Here is a 20,263-nt window from a genome sequence, read left to right on the forward strand (position 1 = left end):
CTCATACTCACTGTTCGTTTTTTGACGGTGAACAAGCTTTCTATAATCGAGTGTACTTGCACCACTTCAGGCCCTCACACTTAAAATGTTAAGGCGTGTTAATGGGAGTATTATTCTGCCTAGATCTTCTCCTTGCAGTGAACAACCACAATTAAATCAGTCCCACCTCTGAGACTTTCTAACAGGGCAGTGTGTCAGTTTTGTTCACTATGAACTCAAAAAAAAAAAAAAAAAAAAAAAAAAAATACTTTTTGTGTTTCAAGGTCATGAAGATGAAAGCCTCAAGATATCATATCTACAAATATTATACCCACAGTTGCTAGTAATTGATATACCATCCACTTCTGTGCCAACAATACTGGGCTCAAGATCAGTCTTTTTTTTTTTTTTTTCAGTTTGATTACTCACATAAGTTACATCTGTTTTATAGCGCCTGAATTAGAAGCATCATGCCATAATATCTATATTTCTAAATTTGTCTTCCTTTGATTATCTATTTTTTTTAGGATTATTTTTACTTTTAGTTCTTTTGTGGTATGTGTATTAGGAATTTGTTTTCTCGCACAGCCCTCGGAGACACACATGCATGAACACATTTCACCACGGGCCACCCATGGGGCAGACAGGGTTTCACTGTCTTGCTCAAAGACATTTCCACATGGCTGGATAGGGATGCCGAGATCAAACCTGTGACCTCCCAGTTCTGGGACAGACTTTTTCTGTAACCACCATGATACCCAAGTGCACCCGGAGACCAAGTCAGCGTTCCCAAACATCCCTTAGCCTTTTGCAAGAACTGAAATTTGGAGGTGTTAATCCAAAGGAAAATAGTGATAAAGAAATAAGAAAATCTCCTCTTTATTTGATGTAAAGTGAAAGATGACTTCACCCGATGAACAAACCGCCACGCTCTATCAGTTTGCACAGCGAGCGCGCTGAATTGTATTTTTCCCCGAAACCTCAATGCACTCTCACATCTGTTCAAAATCATGAGTAGAGTTTGTTTTGTGACTGATGGAGAGGAAAATGATTGCCAACTGTGTGCAGGCGGCTTTGGGAATATTTCCTCCAATAGTTTAAAGTAATCCTTATGTAAATAGCATGCTTTACTGAAAATATAGAATGAGGCAATCCCCCCCCCCGAACCGGGTTCTCAGTAATCCTCATCCTCATTGTCTTCAGCTTACTGTCGATTCCATGTCTGGCAGAGGCATTAGCTGTGTAGCTCGAAATATTCATTTGCCTTTTTATCTCCTTGTAGAAGTTAGTTTTATGGTCAAAAACAGCACGCTGCATTTTAGAAGCTCAGCAAACACACATACCACTCAGTTTGACAAAATTAATTAACTTGCTGCGATATGGAAGGGGTCACTTCAGCCACGGCCTGTGTGAAATAAAATAACGTGGCTAAGAGGGTCGTATTTGGAGGAATCATAAAAATATAGACAATGATTTGTTCGAAGAGCCGTAAATACTTTTCCCACATTCACTTGAGGTTATAAGGTGAATAATTTATTGACACGCGTTCTACAGTATACATTATAAAGGAAAAAAAAAAAAAACTCTCTGAAGCGCTGGCATAACGCCAGAGGAGCATCAAGGATTCCAGCAGCATCAGTGACTGGTTTGTCTAGTCGTACAGCATCTTACGTCTGGCGGTAGAGACATGGGAAAACAGTTAGAGGTCATCGGTTTCCTCCATTTTTAAGAACGCATTGTGTAAGCCAAGAAAAAGCGAGCAGATTTCATTGTGTGGTCAGGTTTCAGAACTCAGCAGTGTACTCCTTTGTACAGCACAGAGAATAAAACATGTGCTGTGGTTTAGGGTTTTTTTTTTTTTCTTTTCTTTTTTTTTTTTTTAGTTCCTCAGCCGTATCGCATGTCCCCACAGAACTCTCCCACTGGGTTTTCAAATGGTGTTTTTCTGCAGCCGCCATGAGACAATGACAGATAGCGATGCATGAATTATATGATTCATTTCTGGGGTTACAGCAGGTGCTTTGACTTGGCGTTCGTTCGGGGTTCAGTTCTCAGAGCATCAGTCTGCCTCTCCAAAGATTAATAGAGACACAGGCAGAGAAGAGTGAACCTTCGCTGAGCTCTTAAGTGGCCTTGTTCCCTGAGATGGTAAATAAAGAATGGGAGATGCTTATGCCAGGCGTGTAGCGGGAGGGAAATAAGAGAGGCTAAAGCTGTTGATCATCCCCTTCTCATATCCGTAATGACCCGGAGATAAAGTGGCAAAAATGAGACATCTTTTGGCTACAGTCGCCGCCAGTGACAAATGCAGAGGAAGCCCTTTAAAAATTCTGCTCCACGGTTGAGAGAGCGGAGATTGATTAAATCTTGATGGAGAAATATTGCATTGTCTTAAGCTCCCTTCAAATGGTTGTCCTTCTTTACAAATTACTTAGCACTCAAGAATAGATGACTGAGAAACAGGAGAGGCTGAACTCACGCAGGCCATGTGTGGTTTTGGTCATGCATGCTTTTTTCCCCGCGTCTAATTTATGAAACAGAAAATCATGTTTATAGATGAAGGCAGAACATGTGGATACTGGGGGTGATGGTGCTCTGAAGAGCTTTTGACCAAAAGCAAATCTATTGACCAGCAGGGAAAGTCCGTGTGGGGAAAGTGAATGAGTAATGCTCTCCCATGTCACAGTGTCTCTCTCTCTCTCACACACACACACACACACACACACAGGCACACACACCTTGCTCTGGTGGAGCTGCTCTTCAGCCAACAGTAGGAGACGAGTTACACCGGGCAGATCCCAAGTGTGAATGTGTGTAAGTGAAACAGAGTGAGGTGGAAAAGAGGATACATGCTCAGCAAACCTTTCCTGGGTAAAGCTTTAAAAATCGGGCATATCACTGTCTCCCCAGACCTTTGCAAACCAAAACCATAAATAAATAAATAAATAAATAAACAATGCCTTGAAGATTCTGACTGTTTCTCAGCTGAATAATGTTTTTTTTTTGTTGTTTTGTTTTGTTTTTTTGTGGTCATATTCTATTTTCACATGTACCCTGTTCATGACTTCACCTCAGGATTGCTGTGGTGCTTCATTTGTATTGATTTTCTTTTTTTTCTGCGCTATTCATTTTTTATTCCTCATGACAGTTTGCCTCTAGCGTTGCATTCCTTGTTTTGAATTCTTATAAAGTGCCTCTTGACATGTCAGCCACCACGCTTTGCAGCGTCTCACATCAAGAAGATATCTGTAACAGAGTTGAAGAGTTCAGTTAAACTGAATTCTCTGGTTGATAGACTATCTTTAATCACAAGTGTTAGCACAGACATTTATCACGCCAGCAAGCAGAAGATTTGGATATGAAACTGACAAAAGGCTCTTTTGAAAGTGGTAATTATTGCTAGAATAATCACACTTTTATCACACCCTCTTGAAAGTAAATTTCCAGGGGAATTTCTTAATTCCACGAGGTCAGACTGATAAAAATGCTATGAATACTGTATAACCCATGAATGTTGTTTGATATGCTGAGAGTTGTCTTTACTCAGCAGAGTGATAATTTAACTGTGACTCTTGTCAGCTAGATGATGTGCTGTATGTTGCTTTTTTGTTATTTATGATGCACACGTTTCTGCGCTGACCCGAATGACTTTGTATGTTTGTATGCATCTGGTTTCAGCATAATAAAAGAAACAGGGCTTGAACGTTAAATAATTTGTATCCCAACTGTGATCCTCATTGAATATCAATGCTGCCATACTTGCACAAGGCGATCTGCTTGAATCTTGGCGGCCCTCGATGTCTGCAAAAGCTCATCAGATTGAGTTATGGGCTTTTAAAAGGAGTAAAGAGAGAGAGGCGGCTTGTCAGGTGGCTATTTTACGAATAACACCCACTGACATGTGTGTGTTTCTAACGGTCAGTAAATCAGACTCCTCTGCTCGTACCCTTGGCGAAGGGACGACAGATGTTAGCGGCAGCGATGTCGCGGCTGCTTGTTGATGCCGGCTGGCATTGTTTGTTTACTTGGCCCTCTCTGTGTTTGTTTACCCACGCAGCCTGGCATCAATCATCCGGGGTCAGGTCCTTACGGGAGACGGGACGCCGCTGATTGGAGTCAACGTGTCTTTCCTGCACTACCCGGAGTTCGGCTACACCATAACACGGCAAGATGGCATGTAAGGGAGTGTGTGTGCACGCATACACAAGCAGGTGTATTGTGCAAGAAGACATCACTATCTTTCTAGATTTGTCAACAGTGATCCTCACAAGCAGATGTCCGAATAAACATGAACACTCTGTCAAACACAGCTCAGCCCATAGGTAGAACCTCTGCCCTTACGCCAGCTTTATTTATGGTGTTGTCTGTGGTGCCCAGAGTGGTGCAGAAAAATGTAAAAGAAATGAGAATGAGCTGTCCACCAGTGGGAGAGTCGTCATGGCAGTTATCCAAAAAGCGCTCGCAAATCGAAACAGCAGCACATTGTGCCCTACAACAATTCCTCATGCAAATGTCACAGTGGTGGAGACCATTTTGAACAAGGCTGTTTAAAATGCATTGAATCAGCAAGGGTAGAATCAATCTGCCCGCGGTGTAGTAAAACATGGGATTACAGTCTGACCTTCTCCCGCTATTACCACAAACCGGTGCTTAATAATGGAGCGCAAACACATACAAGACAAACGTATGTCATACAAACATTTCGGAGGAGGAATGTACATCATTTAGGAACTTTATTTTTGCAGATGGTTGTAGGAGATGCTGGACCAGTCCTTCATTCAAATTCAACTGCAGAGAGCTGTGTTTATGTGTTGCCAGTGTGGAATAAAAAGCTTATGAGTGGCAGGGAATTGTACAGCTGTTGTTATGAAGCACAAACCTTGGCAGTAGGGTCCCCAGATAGCTGAGGATTAGCTGATTTCTTCAGATATTCCGCCCTGTAACTCTTCCGACAAGGAGCATGATAAATGGTAGGGGATAATCACACTTGGTTAGCCAACAGATCCGCTCAGGGTGTTAAGAAAAGGGGAGGAAGGGTTGGGGGGTGGGTGGGGGCATCAAAGCCTGGCCTCTTGCAGCTGTGAGCTTCCCACTGCCCAAAGTGGATGGGGAGAGGAGAGAGCTTGAGGAGGAAGCTGTTTCAGGTCAGCTGCACAGCTTGGCTGTTGGCATGTGCGTGTGTGGGGGCGTGCGCAGTTGTGTCCGTGCATGCATGCGTGTTTGTGTGTGTGTGTGTGTGTATGTGTGTGTGTGCGTGTGTGTGTGAGAGAGAGAGAGAGAGATGTGCATATGCATTTGGGTGTATGAGTGTGTATGCCTTTGTGCATGTGAATGCGTGCAATGTCACCACACAGATGCTTTACCCCCCTGGGTAGTGGAGCTAGCCGAATATATAGAGCAGCACTTCAAAGACTCGCCCTTCATTTCCAAACCAGTAACTTTTCCCTGCACAGTGTGGTACTAATTAAAACCAGTTCACCAGAGAAACTAAGCCAAGACTCAACCAAATTCAACTGTTAAGTGTCTTCCCACACCACGCCTTGTTAAACAAAAGTAATAAATTAGATTCAGTGAATGATAATAATATATGGGGTCTGCAAAGAGAGAGGATGCTTGATAGGGAAAAGTTCTCTCTTCCATTGAAAAGACAAAATCAGGCTTGGGCAACTTGGGAAGTTTTAGAATATGATAAGTTAAATATTTTACTTTGCAGTTAAAAGTTTGCAGATAGTACTGAATACATTTTTGCCTAATGACACAGTTTGTACAACCAGTGGCTGTTGCCTCACATCTTTGCGTTTCATGGTGATGTTTCAAGGTTTGACTTGCTGGCTAATGGCGGTGCTTCTTTGACACTGAGCTACGAGCGCGCCCCGTTCCCCACGCTGCGCCGCACAGTATGGGTGCCCTGGAACGTTTTCCATGTGATGGACACAGTGGTGATGAAAAGGGAGGAGAACGACATCCCCAGCTGCTACCTGACTGGCCTGGTCAGACCCAGCCCCCTCATCCTGTCCACGCCGCTCTCCACGCTTTACAAGACCTCCCCAGAGGACAGTCCCATCATCCCTGAGACCCAGGTGAGCCAGAGGAGACCCCCTATGACTTTTTAGGATACAATCACATCACAGACTTTCCTGCTCACTGCTGAACTGCTGCTTATAACTGTTTTTGGTTTTGTTTTTTTCTTTTTTTTTGTTTTTTTTTAGTACTTGTTCATATAGGCGTAAAAATGTAACACCTAATACTGGCAGCGATGTCTAAAAGACACGGGTGCAGGATAACAACTGCAAAAGACACCACATATTTTCTATCTTCATTTCTCCCACTTGTTTCAAATACAGTTCAGTCACAGAAGGGGCAGTTGAGTTAAGACTGAGTTAAAGAGGCTCCTCAAACACTAAGTCATAAATGACATTGCTGATAAATTTTAATGAGAGGGATCAAATACGGGACACACTGGATGTGGTCCGACTTCGAGTCCAAAAGTCAGAGGGGGGGGATCTGAACTGGCATTGGCATGAATTGACATTTTGACCTGCAGTGTGAAGGGAGCCTGAGTTCAAGGTGAAACCTGGTCAAAAAGTGAGACTGCAGTGGAGAAATGAGTTAAAGCAGGGATGTTAGGTAAGTAGGTGAATTTCTTAGGAAAGAACGACATTCATTTATGTCTACTGCAATCACATTAATTGTACATTAACTTTTTTTTAAAATACAATTTTGCATGCATGACAATTAAGGGATTTCTTTCTTCTTTTTTTTTTTTTTTTTTTTTTTTTTTTTTTTTTTTTTAAATTTGTGTTGGGTTTTTGATTTGGTCAGCCACTTCAGTCTTTTCAGTTGATACCAGGGTGATGTTTGACTGTATGTAAAACATTATCATTATATGTTCTTTAACCCTGGTGAATACCACATTCCCCATACATGACAATAAAGATTTAATCTGAACTGCATTAAAGTGATAAAGGAGATAAAGATAAAGATAAAGGAGTATCTCAATGTAAAAAGTGTATTACAGCATAATTAGTGAGAGTTATACTGTACGTCTAAAGACCAAGCACTGAGACGTAGTCTGCCAGATTCTTGATTTTTTAAATGTCTGCTCCCCTCTGTGTTTGACTGCTAATTAAAATCACAGGTTCTGCACGAGCAAGTTGCCATACCAGGCAGCGACCTCAACCTGGTCTACCTGAGCTCCAGGGCAGCTGGCTACAAGCCCATCCTCAAGGTGCTCCTGACCCAAGACCGTCTCCCCTTTGGCCTGATGAAGGTCCACCTGATGGTGGCCGTCATGGGCCGACAGTTCCAGAAGTCTTTCCCTGCCTTCCCTGACCTCTCCTACACCTTCATCTGGGATAAAACAGACGCCTACAACCAGAAGGTCTTCGGCCTGGCAGAGGCTGTGGGTGAGTTCCCGCTGTGAAGATGTTGTGTAAGCATCGAGTCGGCATCAGATCCCTGCTTTGTCTTCAGGCAATGAACCTTAACTGAACTTTCAAGATTGATTTTATTCTTAAATTGGGGATTATTTCACCAGGGACATCTTTTGTTACCCTGTGTAATACAAATTTAGCAGGCGGTGTGAAGTCATGAAATCCCACACCGCTGCATTTTTGAAGGCCACTGCTCTTTTGCTGACTTATTTGTTTTTGCATGTATAATGTTTCAGCAATGGCGCACTGACTAAAATGTTGCCTGTGAGGCAGTGGCCTGAAAATTTGTTGCAGAGTCAATAATTATAATTACAATACAAACTGACAATAACTAATCTTCACAAAATTACTTTATTTGATAATGCATAATTGAATACTTCAATTATGTTGTTCCTGTATCATAATAACTCATATTATGCTGAGCATTATGATGCACATTTTTTTTAGTCTTGTATAGTTTATTAAAAAACTACATAAGCACTTACTTAGGTTCTTAGTTGCCTGGCAACAGGAAGTTGGGAGATCTTTGGAAAATAAACACACCTACACTTAATTTTTTTTTTTTTTTTTTTTTAAGGAGGCGTAGTGCTTGCATGCTTCAATACTTTGGGTCAGAGGTTACAGTGAAAAAACACCGCCTGTCTGACAATCTACAGAATTCACTTATGGCTCGTGCTTGCAACCAAATCACAGCCATTATAACACATACAATAACGTCCTCCATCTCAGCTATTATTGTTTGATTAATTCATGTCGTTACTGTTCACATGCTGTTTTTTATGAATGAAAAAAAAATGACAGAAAAAAGAGAGCAGAGACATAAAATATAAACATTTCAGGTGAGACACAGAAAGAAACCCCACGGGTCTTCTAAAACATCCCAGCTGGAGAAAATTACATAATCAGAGAGAAGCATCGACCACCGCAAATACAGAAGATACCACAACGTGCGCTGAATGTCTTGTAGACTATAGGCCTCATTACTTTCATTGGCATCAGGTAAGGAGGTTGCAACCTTGCTCACCACAGGTGTGTGCCATTATTTCTTTCAGTGTCGGTGGGGTATGAATACGAGTCCTGCCTTGATGTGGTGCTCTGGGAGAAGAGAACAGCTGCTTTGCAAGGCTATGAACTCGATGCCTCCAACATGGGGGGGTGGATGTTAGACAAACATCACATATTGGACATTCAAAATGGTAAGAGATGAGATGGAGAGAATGTTGTCTGGGCAAAAAACAGAACTATCTGCATGTCTGTGTGTGTGTGGCATAGAGACAGGTGGCCTCTTAGGGTTATGGACAGGTGGTCTTACCCTGAATTGCTGTAATAAATACTTGAATCAAAATGAAATATGGTTCGTCATCCCATCTGCAGATAATAGAGGAGAGTTTTGAAGGGCCAATCATTCACAGTAATGATGGAATAAATCAGTGGGAATGACGCCGGAGTGCAGGGCTCACGACGAATCCACACAACTCAGCTATTTTAGGAAGAAGACGGCCTTTTTTCTGCTCAAGAAGGACTTATAGCTCTGATGAACTGTGCCACGTTTAAGCCTTGCATCAGTTCAGTAAACTAAATTAATTTCTTGCTCTATCAATCATAATCACTTTAATCACCAAGTACAACAAATGTACAGGAATTTGTCTTTGTGGCAAACGGTGAAAAGACATGCCACCAACTAGTAGCACATACTGACACGCACAGGATAAGTGATACAGCCACTTACGTTCAAAAGGAAAGTGGAGGCCATAAAATAAAATCCCTTTATCACTATCAAATATGCATACATAATGGGGTTGCAGCGCGACATGCAAGTATAATCTGGAGAATACAGTTGCGCATCAGCGCCGTGCACGCAGAAACATCAGTAAATTTATAAGTAAGCCTTTAGCCTTTGCAGTTACAAGCTATCGTAACCTGAACGCACCATAAAGCTACCAAACAGTCTGGAGTACCAAGCTGCACTGTAACCAGCAGAGCATGAAACTGTTGTCCAGGTGGTTGTTAATGTTTCACTATCTAACTCATGTTTCGAACTCATGTAACCTCATGTTTTAGTTTATTAAGCAAATAATCATTCTTGTTAACTGAAATGATCAGTTAAGTAAATGCCATCCTTCTCCAGTTGGTTCGTGCTTCACCACATCGTCAGAGCATCATAAAAAGTTGAAGCACGCTGAACTTTATTTTGAAAAGCAACTATTTCCTGTTGCTTTGAAGCTCGTAATATGAACGCACCATTGGCCAGTCTGCATTGTTAGTATACCAGGCTTGTGAAAATGGTAGCCAGCTGAGCTTTAGTTTCACTGTCAGAGTGGAGTTTGTGGTTGGATTCCTATTGTTGGATCTGTGATTATTAATTGTGTCTGTATCTTATTCCGTCATCCATTAATGTATTTATCCAGTCATCCAGGAAGGCAGCAATGGCACTCACTTATAAATTCACTCATATGTTTGCATTTCCATTTTAGAGACAACAAATGGGCCCATGAGCATAACAAGTCATTTTTGTCAGCAGACTAATTTGTGTGTCACTAATGATTTTTTTAAGAATATGTTCATAGATAGATAGATAGACAAACAGATGGAGAGATAGATTTTCCTTTCAAATGGTGGATATCTCACTGTGGAACAAAACTTTTCATTGTCATACTTTCCCATTTAAATCTTCTTATACTTGGTAATCCGTTTTCCATTTGGCAGACATGTGGACTGTCAGTCTCCAATATTAGAACAGAATAAGAATCAGAATTATTTAATCACCCAGTACAATAAATATGCTGGAGTGTGTCTTGGTAAATTGGTGCAGGGACATATTGGCAAATTGGAGTTTCACAGCGCATATGGGCACTGAGATGGATACAGACAGATAGAGATTCTTTGATTTCACTGGTGGCTGAATGGATATGTTAGAGCTTAAGTGGAAAAGAAATGCTCATAAGAAATGGTTCATTATCCCTATGGTAACAACGTCCTGGTCCCAACTGGACTCTGAGTCTGGGGACTTTCTTTGATGTTGCCTGCAGTCATAGTGTCACCATCAAGAAGGCATCTGTTGTTGTGATTGGAGCATTTTCTTTCATATTTGCCTTGTCATCGTTAAGAGAGAATAGATGTGAACATCATAGCTGATTCGGTTTGTATAGGTTTAAGTAGAGTCAGTGGGCAGAACTTGAAAATAAATGGCACTTGTACACAACATGTACAAAATAATTGACGGAAAACCTGCTCGGCTTTCGAAACAAGGCCAAGCTGGCGTGTAGTTGCAGGCGCTGCATGGTCCAAATGGTGGGCATCAATTTGCATTCACCATGTTGTTGAACATCAGGTCACTTCTGGGTGCTTGGCAACTTGGTGATGCTGCCTGCCCTCGTTGGAGTGACTTCTGGCAACCAATAACACCGACCCATAACCTACCCATTTGTCTCTAACCTATGAAATCTGCATTTACATCCACTTGTTAGTAAAATGTGAGTGTGGTGGTTTGGTGCTATGAAATACTGCATATTTCTGTGAAGGCTAAATTGTCCCTGAAAAATGCCCATGTTGAATAAATAGACCCCCCGATACCTTCTTCCATATTTTGTAAGCCATCATCAGGTCGAAAAGAGGTTAATAATGAAAAAGAGGTTGGAGGAGGTAATATCTCTAAATAAAATGATATATAACTCCTTGATATTTCATCATTCAGAGGAAGATAAATCTCTCAATTTGGCTCGTCATTCGAATGTATGAGAGGCAGCGGGGAAAGTGTGGATTTATCTCCGCTACTGTCTGTGTTTTTATGAAAAATAAATAATTTAAAACAGCTTCATTTTAAAATGACATGTTCTCTATGCTGATCAGGAGCCGTCTTCCATTCTAAGTTGTGCTTGGGCAGCAGAAAGAACTTGTCTCATTTCCTGGTGGAGTGTCTGGCTGCTTGCTAAAGAATTACTCCTCAGTGAGAAAATCCGCATGGCAGCATTCCAGACTCCTATATTTTAAACCAAAGCCTTTTTGTTTGTCGACCACTAGATCATCTAAAATAATGAATCATGGCACACTTTCTTAATGGAAACAACAACAACAACACTAATAATAATAATAATAATAATAATAATAAAAGCATTAATGTAATATTTTAACCTTATTGTTATGTTCAAATTTATGAACATCTTTTATGTTTGGGGTCAATTTGACCCCAGCAGTTTAAACCTCCACAAAATTATTATAACTAAAATTGTTACCAAAGTTTATGTGTCAAGTACTTTATGTTTCTTTGTTGATTACCTAAATAGCCCTTTAAATAAAATATAACTCCCACCCCACCCCCACTTATACATCCAGTATTCCTATTACGCAACTATGGAAAAATATGCAAATCACCATAAAATCTCACTGATTGACCTAAAATTGGAAATATTAATTTTTGGTGTTTTAATGGCTTTATATTATTCCTTTATTATTAATTACAGATTTTTGTTATTTATAACCGTTTTGTTACAAAGTGTGTACAGGACATTGAAAACATATCATGTGAATTTCATGTTTACCCGGTAGTACCCATTATATTAGGAAAACTCATTAAATATGAAGCAAAAATAAATGATGGTAATCATTTATTTAGAGATGTTAAACATTGGCTGGGGTCAAATTGACCCCAAACATAATAGGATAGGGTTAATGGACATTAGCTGTTAGGAAGGGAAGGAATTTTAACATTGTCACAACAACTGGAATATCAATATCACTTAAATGCCATTGTGAAAGATGGTGTTCAACACTGAATTTCATAAACATTCAACAGTTTCAGTAATTGCACTCGGCAAGGTGAAATTCCACTTGGGTGTCACCTCAATAGGCCACACAGTGTCTATGTAGATTGGACTAGTTAAAAGAGGCAAAGGAATTTGAATAGACAGACTCTTGACAGTGAACTTCAGCAGTCAGCAGAAAATTCAAGAGTCAAAAGCTGAAAACATGACAACAGTGTCAAACACATGATGAAAAAAAACACACACACTCAGTCTACAGACTGGACTGCCCTCATTTGCACATTTATTTTCTAATTACTGGCAGTGTTGTGACATTTCGTGCCATCGTGCTTCTCATCAGGCAACTTGGATCATAACTGGTAAATAAATGCACAAATGAGAGTGATGCAGTATGTGGACTCTGTATTTTCATTGTCCTTTTCATTGTCTTCCACCTGTGAAATACTTTATGACTTTATGACTCTATCACTTGGAGTGATCTCAGTCCACCTAAACTGGTTGACAAAACTGGGCCAGGAGCGAAATGTACAACTATTTTGCTTATTGAGCGGACAAAATCCAACCAGCACATTTCAAAAGCACTGAGCAAAACATGCTGCAAACATGTTCAAGTATATTTTGTTTGTTTTGGGCCCAGGTCAATAAGATTTTGTCTCAGGCAGGGATTGCAATAGTTAATTGTTAAACATTCTGCCATTGGTCAAATTTCTAGTATTTTTGTGACTGCCAGTTGTTGCAAGTACAAGTTAGCTCACTTACCAATTTGAAATGCAGAGAATGGACTTTGTGCAGCGACTGGTCAGGATGTAAATAAATATATGAATGTCAATGAATTCTTCTTTATCTTTTTTTCTCTTTAATTCCTGACCATGGCATTTATGAGCTTTAAAGGTCAGCAGGCTCGCTTACTAGCTAACCTAGATAACGGTGGGCTAGTATGTGCTACAGTGAGCTGGAGTCCACACTGTGTATGCCCCCAGGGCCATTTGTTCCCTCAGTGTAACATTTTGAAGTGGAAGAAATATATATCTATATATATATATATATATGTTGTTGTTTTTCTTTTTTTTCAAAACTCAGTCAGCCTCATGCTTCCTCAACCCTATGCTCTGAACAATAATTTCCACATCTTTGTCACATTAACAGAGTGCATAATCTGATTTGTGCATGTTAGAATGACAAAATACCACCCATAACATAAAATTAAACGTAAGCAAAAAAAAAAAAAAAAAAAAAAAAAAAAAAAGTCTATAATGTCTGTATCCTCTAGTGCAGGCTGTTAACAAAATATATTCTTATAATAAATGTTCACCAAATATTTGAAATGTTTAGTGTTTGAAAATGATGTATGGAGGGAAAAACACACACAATAAGGAAACATAAGGCCTTTGGGGCACGGATACACTCCTGATTGAAATTAGAGGCTCAGCTTGGCTAATTGACTAATGTCAACCGTGTAGAATGGCTAGACTGCATTTTTTTTCGATAGTTCATCATACTAGCTAGCTCCTCTCTTACAACCTTGCCTTTTTTCAGCCTTAACATAAAAACTGTGGCTCTTTGGTTACGCCCTTTGAGATTTAACTCAATCAATGAGATTATTCTGCTTCCAGAACAGCTCTGCCTCAGAGGAATGTTTGTATAACTAAAACTCCATTCTGCACACTCTTGTAATAGCATCTTGGTGCAAACCCACACTTGGCTGGGGCAGTGCAATTCATTCCACAGCACTCAACTGGTTTTGGCTGTAATGCCATACATGCATTCTGTGTGTAATGGTCCACACACATTTCAGAGCGTGCGTAAAGCTGTCTTCGGTTGCATGAGGTTTGCGAAAAATGTCAGGTAAACCACTTTATGAAACTTAATCTGCATTTATTTTGTTCAATCAATGATGCCGGTTTTATCCCGCTGCTTTGTTAAAACGCGGAAAGTAACCGATGTATAGCTGAACTCATTCTATCAAGCTGCCTATAACACACACTTTGTGGGGTGTGCACCAAGAAATAGGAAAATAATGAAATATGTCACCAGCTTTACTGTTGTTGGTGTGATGTGTTTTATCCCACCTGTCTCAAAGTGCAGCACACACATCTCCAAAGCCTTCACTGCAGCAGGATCACAGTTGGAGGTATAGTTGTTGGAAGATGAGGGTTTGTGATCAACAGATAGGTGCAGCACGTGTGATATGCTAATGTATGTTGCTTCTTTTATTAGATTGAGCTGTGCTGTGTGTCTGGGTTTATCATAAAAATTTGATGTTACTATGGTTGAAAATTGCCACGGTCAAGGCTGCACCTCTACATGGAAACAGTAATGACAGAAATGAAACACACAGATGGTGTCTCATTTCATTATGCAGTAAATGCGACAGACCCCCAAGGTTTTTTTCACAGTTTTCACTTGTCTTATTACAGCGTCATCTCGAAAATAGATTGCCAACTCAGACTAAATTTAAAAGATTCACGAACAGTTAAGCAAAGTTGTGTTTCTCATCTCATCGACTCTTGTCTGTCAGGAGCTTAATCAGTTCGCCAAAAGGGTTTCATGCCACAATCCCATTAGCTCAACCCAAAGACAGAGTGCTTTGTAAGACTGTGAAATGTTTTTGTGAAGGATTTTGGTATGCTGGTTTTTACAGTGTTCACACATCAAAGTATCATAACCCCATCTGCAGCCTTATCTATCTTTACCCTCACACACATATTAATGGTTATAACAGAGGTTGTGAGTAGGCATCTGGCTTTATCCCCTGCATTTTCTCAATCCAAATTGAATTATTCAGTCTTAAGTTCAGCTGTCTTTTGACATTTGAGATTTATGAGCCACATGGGTTTTTTGGGCAAGGAATGCAGTTCGATATCCTCGGTCGGCATGAAGATGAATCCAAGTATCACTGTTTGCCTTCATTGCTGCCTCAGTATTGATTCTTTAATGCTGCAAACCTTGACTAATGTCCTCATCCAACATGTTAGCAAGTGGTGGTCCACTGCAGCTACACAGTGGGCAAGCTCCAGACGTTTGCTATCACTCTTTCTTGTGACTCCCGCTTCATTTTCTCAGCACCTCGAACATCTGAGGGCTTGACTGTGATGTGTTCCAGTAAAGAGTTTTACTCTCATCCTCTCTGGCAAAAGCCGTCTCCCTCTCCCTCCTCTCCAGAGCCTGTCGGACTAGATAAGGCAAATTGCTGGTGTCTGTGCGTTAGTCATGTCCTCCCGCCCCTCCTCTCTCCATTACAAGTGGATATGCCTTCTCCTCAATCTGCAACTTGTCTCTATCTAGGGTAACACTGCCGGGTTGCACTGGACACAGACCGAGCTCATCAACTCCATATCTTAAAGCGTACATAGTGTGCTATTCACATGCATTGTGCGGCTGAACAACTGTTTGCTGTTTACTTTTAGCCTCTATCGTGGCGAATCAGTGAGCGTTTGTGTGATATCTCAGAGAATGACGGTGCAAAGAAGAGCAAAGAAGGACATGGCGCAATTAAGACACTCTTCTCTTCCTCCCCTACTAATCTCTGTACTGTATGAGTCACCAAGGTGACATTGCTCAGGGCAGGCTAGTTTTTTATCAGGTACGGAGGCTCAGCTTGGCATTTGTACCATTAATCACCTTGGAAGCTGTGATGTTGGCATTAAAGCAATTTTTCCGCTACATGACTCAAATTAGGGATTTATTAAAGTGATTATCAACTTATGTAATGATTCTAAGGGGGGAAAAAAAAAAACTAACAAAAGGTCATCAGTGAGTGAATGCGCATGTTCAGTGTGGTGACAAGCTGGCCTTCTGTGCTAGTGAGAGAGAACATCCCAGGGTGGGGCTGGAAATTATGAGCCCTATGCACTGGGAGCCCCCCCACCCCGAATCCCCATATTCCCACTTATTCCAACATCATTATCCCATCTGTGACAAACATCTATATTCACCCATCCACAACGCCAACACACGTCCACATATTAATTAATGATCACTTATGGAAATTATGAGTTTTGGCCACTAATCCAATAGAGGCAATGGGCTTCCATTACTGTCTCCTTACCAGGAGCGTCCCGATAAAAAACTGTCCCGCCAAATTTTATCCCCACTTCTTCCAGGTCATCTCAGATAACGCAACAGTTGCTGTATTGCATTTTTGCAAAAAACTAAAAAACAAAACAAAACAAAACAAAAGACTAAGTTGCAGTTTTGTTGATTCAAACCAAACCCCATTTCAGAACCAGAACACTGTGAAATACAGCTATAAAATATTTATAAACATACACTTGATGACTTCATAAGACATTTAAGAACAGTGTTGGCGCTGCTCTCCAGCTTGGGCTCCAGGCTGGTCAGTAGCACTATTCCTCCTACTATTGCAACCTCCCTGAAAGGTCACAGGTTTTATCCTTGCAAAAGCCAAAACAAACAAACAAAAAAAATGTATCAATAGCAATGTGTCATGGTGATGTGTCCTTGAGGATTAAAAAAAAAAGAAAAAAAAAAGGAGCTCCTACTTACTCACCCACTGTTGGCTGATATGAATAGAAGTAACAGCTAAATGCCTAAATCAAAAATTCTGTGTGCAAGAGTCAAAGTGAAAGAGTGTAACATCGACTGTATTTGTGGTAAGCATAGAGAGAGAGTGGATGGAGGGTAGCTGATGATTGATTAGTGTATTTAGTGCATTCCATTAGTCGGTCTAATAGCCTATGGGAAGACTTGTGTGTACAGTAAACTCCGACTGAAGTGTAAATGGTGGGGACTACGGCAGCTTGCCAAAATGACCTCAGTATTAAATGTTTTTTTTTTTTTTTTTTAGTTGAAACCCAGCCAAACTGCTAGACTGCTGTACTGCTGCTGATCCATGTCCTACACACTGCATTAGGTTACCGGATATTAGAAATGTCTTTGTCTTTACTAAGCATGCTTAGCAGCTTTTAGACAAACAGACACCGAGGTTCACTTACATAGGCGATTTGCTGTTTTGTAGGTACTCTGGGTGCAGAGTCACCCGTTTGGTTCGGTGAGAGTTTCATTACACCGTATGCTTCAGTCGGTGAGCAGACACATGGATCACAGTTCAATTAAAGTCCCAAGGTCGTGCATTTGATGGCGTCATGCTCAAAGCTGTCCCCTGGACCAATTCGTCTTTGTTAGCGGCGCATGTATAATGCTCTTTCGCTTACAAAAGACGGATTGGTCGGATTGTCCTGTCAAGAGTCTCGCCAGACCGTGTCTTCATTTGAATTCGTCCTTCAATCAATTAAATCAATGAAAGGAACTAATCAGAGAAGGGACAAACAGCAGGACAGCACGCTCGATTTCACATACATCGAGAGTTGCGGTGGCTTGCGGGTAGCGTCGTGGGAGAACGACATCATGTGGGCATTCAGTGGTGTCATCGATCCACTAATTAGGACAGAGGCAGTCTGAATTCAAACATGTTGCTGGATGTGAATAATTAAGTGCTTCCAGCATGCATTTCTATCCTTTGATGTTTTTTTTTTTCCTTTGAAGACAGTCCCACCATGTTCCTACCCCCCTAAAAGCCAGTTATATCTGCAACTTGTTAAAATATTAATCTGCAGTGACTCACCATATTTGGTGACTCCTCAGTGAAATACATGCACTGTTATAAGGGGGAGGTACAATGCACAACATTTGTGTTTACCCCCTCACTGTGAAAGAGGGAAAACAAGCTCCCTGTCAGGTTTGGGAGAACATTGCTTTACATAAAATATGCTTCAGTTTTGCTGAGGATTTCCAGAAACCCACTGAAGTGGTTCCATAATAGCACACAGCAGAGAGGCATTAGAGCATATCAGTAGGATTGATGGTCAGCTGGTTGTCTGCGCGCTGCATCCAGTCCCAGCAGCTTTTAAATCCTGTCCCCAGATCGCTGTCTGATATATATGAGTGCAGTAATATAAACAATAAAAACTGATTTCAACCATAATTTCTGGACCTTTATGCAATTCATGAGTGTTGCATCCTGCGGGTGAAGTTGATGGCCATGGCCACTCCTGAAATCTGTTTGCTCATTCCAGGTGCCTCAGAAATATAATTGGTTGTCTAATAGACACTGGACTTATAGTGCTTTGATGCCGCAAAAGGTTTATCTATACTAAAATTATTTGTGGGCATAATTTTGGATTATGGTATGGTTGGAAAAGTTATTATGACAGAATAAATATTATGACATTATTTGCATAAATAGTAAGTAGATTCAAATAACATTTAATAAACAAAATTAAGATTCATCATAATATATTACTCAAGTGTCTAGTGAGCTGTAAAACACAGGGATGCAGTAACGCTAATCTAATTTTTTTCTCTGACATCTATTTTGTTTTCCTTCTGAAATAAAGTAACCACTCCTCCTGCTGCACATTAAGCTAAACAAGCGAAGTGCAGTGTACTTTGGTCATTTACTTGACTGGTTATGTGTAGGCAAGAAGACACAAATATGCCTTGTCAAGGCAAATTGCCTTACCATGGGGCCTTGTGGAAAATGCTAAACTAAATTACTTAACCTTCTTTTTTTGTTGTTTGCTGTGGCCTCGTCTTGTCTAGCCCCAGTTACAAATGACAAATGTACACCATGTTTTCAAATCAATAACTGAAATGCATTTTGTTTCCCAGGCATTCTTTATAAAGGGAATGGGGAGAATCAGTTCATCTCTCTCCAGCCGCCTGTGATCTCCACTGTCATGGGGAACGGGCGCCGCAGAAGCATCTCGTGCCCCAGCTGCAACGGGCAAGCTCAAGGCAACAAGCTGCTGGCACCAGTGGCTCTGGCATGGGGCATTGATGGAAGTCTTTATGTTGGAGATTTCAACTACATCCGCCGCATCTACCCATCTGGCAATGTCACGAGTGTGATGGAGCTCAGGTAAGATCAAGCGCCACTTGTTGTTGCCGCTTTCAGAACATTTTTGCAGAGAGCAGGTTACATAAGATTTGTTTGATTTGTTTGGACTTTTTGATGTTGCTTTTAGTCCGGGCTATCAACAAGTGCTTTCTCTGCATATGCAATTTTTGGACTCTTAACTTTTGACTCCGATTTTACAAGTGGGCGAAACTTGACTTTAGTATTTATAAGAATGATATATGATGAAGATCAATTCACTTACAGACATTTTGGATCCCACTTAACATTCCCTCTTCAGTGTGGAGAGGGTGTTCATGAACTTGACCCAGAATAGAGTGAGATTTAAAATGGGCTCGCAGGACAGAATTTCAGTCATAGACATCTTTCCCCCGCCCATAGAAATTCAAAATCTTTCCCCTATCCATCTCCATAATTAGGAAAGACATCCTGTCTTCAGCGTGTAATTGAGATGATTTGCGCCCTCATGCCAAGTTGGCTTCTCTCGCCATTGACTCTCATTCGGCCAGTTGGCTGATTTCAAAATGGCAGATGTTGATTAACTGTACATCGGGCCATTGTCCTCCCTGAGACACGTACTTGACAAACATATGAAAACTGCTTTAAGAGGAAATGGTTCGCGAGATTGTCTCCCACAAGGCTGATGGTTCACATCCTCAGACCAGCCGGGAGGGGAAAATGACTAAGGAAGTCTCTGTCCCCCTCAAGAGCCACTGCTGGAGCGCCCTCGAGCAATTTCCCTCACTCAAAATTGCTCTAATGTTGCAATTCAGTGATTACCAGTAGAACACAGTGGGTATAACTCTCATGTGGGAATGTGTGTAACGGTTAAAGTGAGGCAAGGTGTTGCTGAAAAAGAGCGTGCATGCTCAGCAGCCCTTCCCCAGATAAATAATAGTTTAAAAAACAGTTTGCCTCTTCGTGCAGCTCATTTGCTCATTTACTCATTTACGAGGACAGAAATGCAAAACTCCAGTGTATAGACTTGTGTTATTTTAAATTTAGTCTGACATAATACATGCAGTGAGGAAGCTTAGCCTACTTTAAATGGCACCTAGTTAGACTTGGAAAGTGGAGAAACTGCAAACTACTTTACATAATCTACCATATCGTCATTAGTTACAGAATTTTTGCTTACATATGCATTTATAGAAAGTCTCTTTCAAGTCTGCAAAGACCAGAGTGGTTCAATTTTTGGTAAGATACAGTATATA

The 20,263-nt window shown here is 40.8% G+C and overlaps 1 protein-coding gene across 1 annotated transcript in view; it reads left to right on the top strand.

Moving 5' to 3' along the window:
* The window catches only part of LOC115366788 (teneurin-3), a 130,730-nt gene that overhangs the window by 88,714 nt on the left and 21,753 nt on the right, over positions 1-20,263 (top strand). The window contains exons 16-20 of the mRNA XM_030062417.1: positions 4,037-4,156; positions 5,798-6,059; positions 7,118-7,385; positions 8,465-8,608; positions 18,803-19,052. Coding sequence (XP_029918277.1) covers positions 4,037-4,156; positions 5,798-6,059; positions 7,118-7,385; positions 8,465-8,608; positions 18,803-19,052 — 1,044 coding nt within the window. The remainder of the gene's footprint in view (positions 1-4,036; positions 4,157-5,797; positions 6,060-7,117; positions 7,386-8,464; positions 8,609-18,802; positions 19,053-20,263) is intronic.

This window comes from Myripristis murdjan, chromosome 10, assembly GCF_902150065.1.
Source record: "Myripristis murdjan chromosome 10, fMyrMur1.1, whole genome shotgun sequence".
Classification (NCBI taxonomy): domain Eukaryota; kingdom Metazoa; phylum Chordata; class Actinopteri; order Holocentriformes; family Holocentridae; genus Myripristis; species Myripristis murdjan.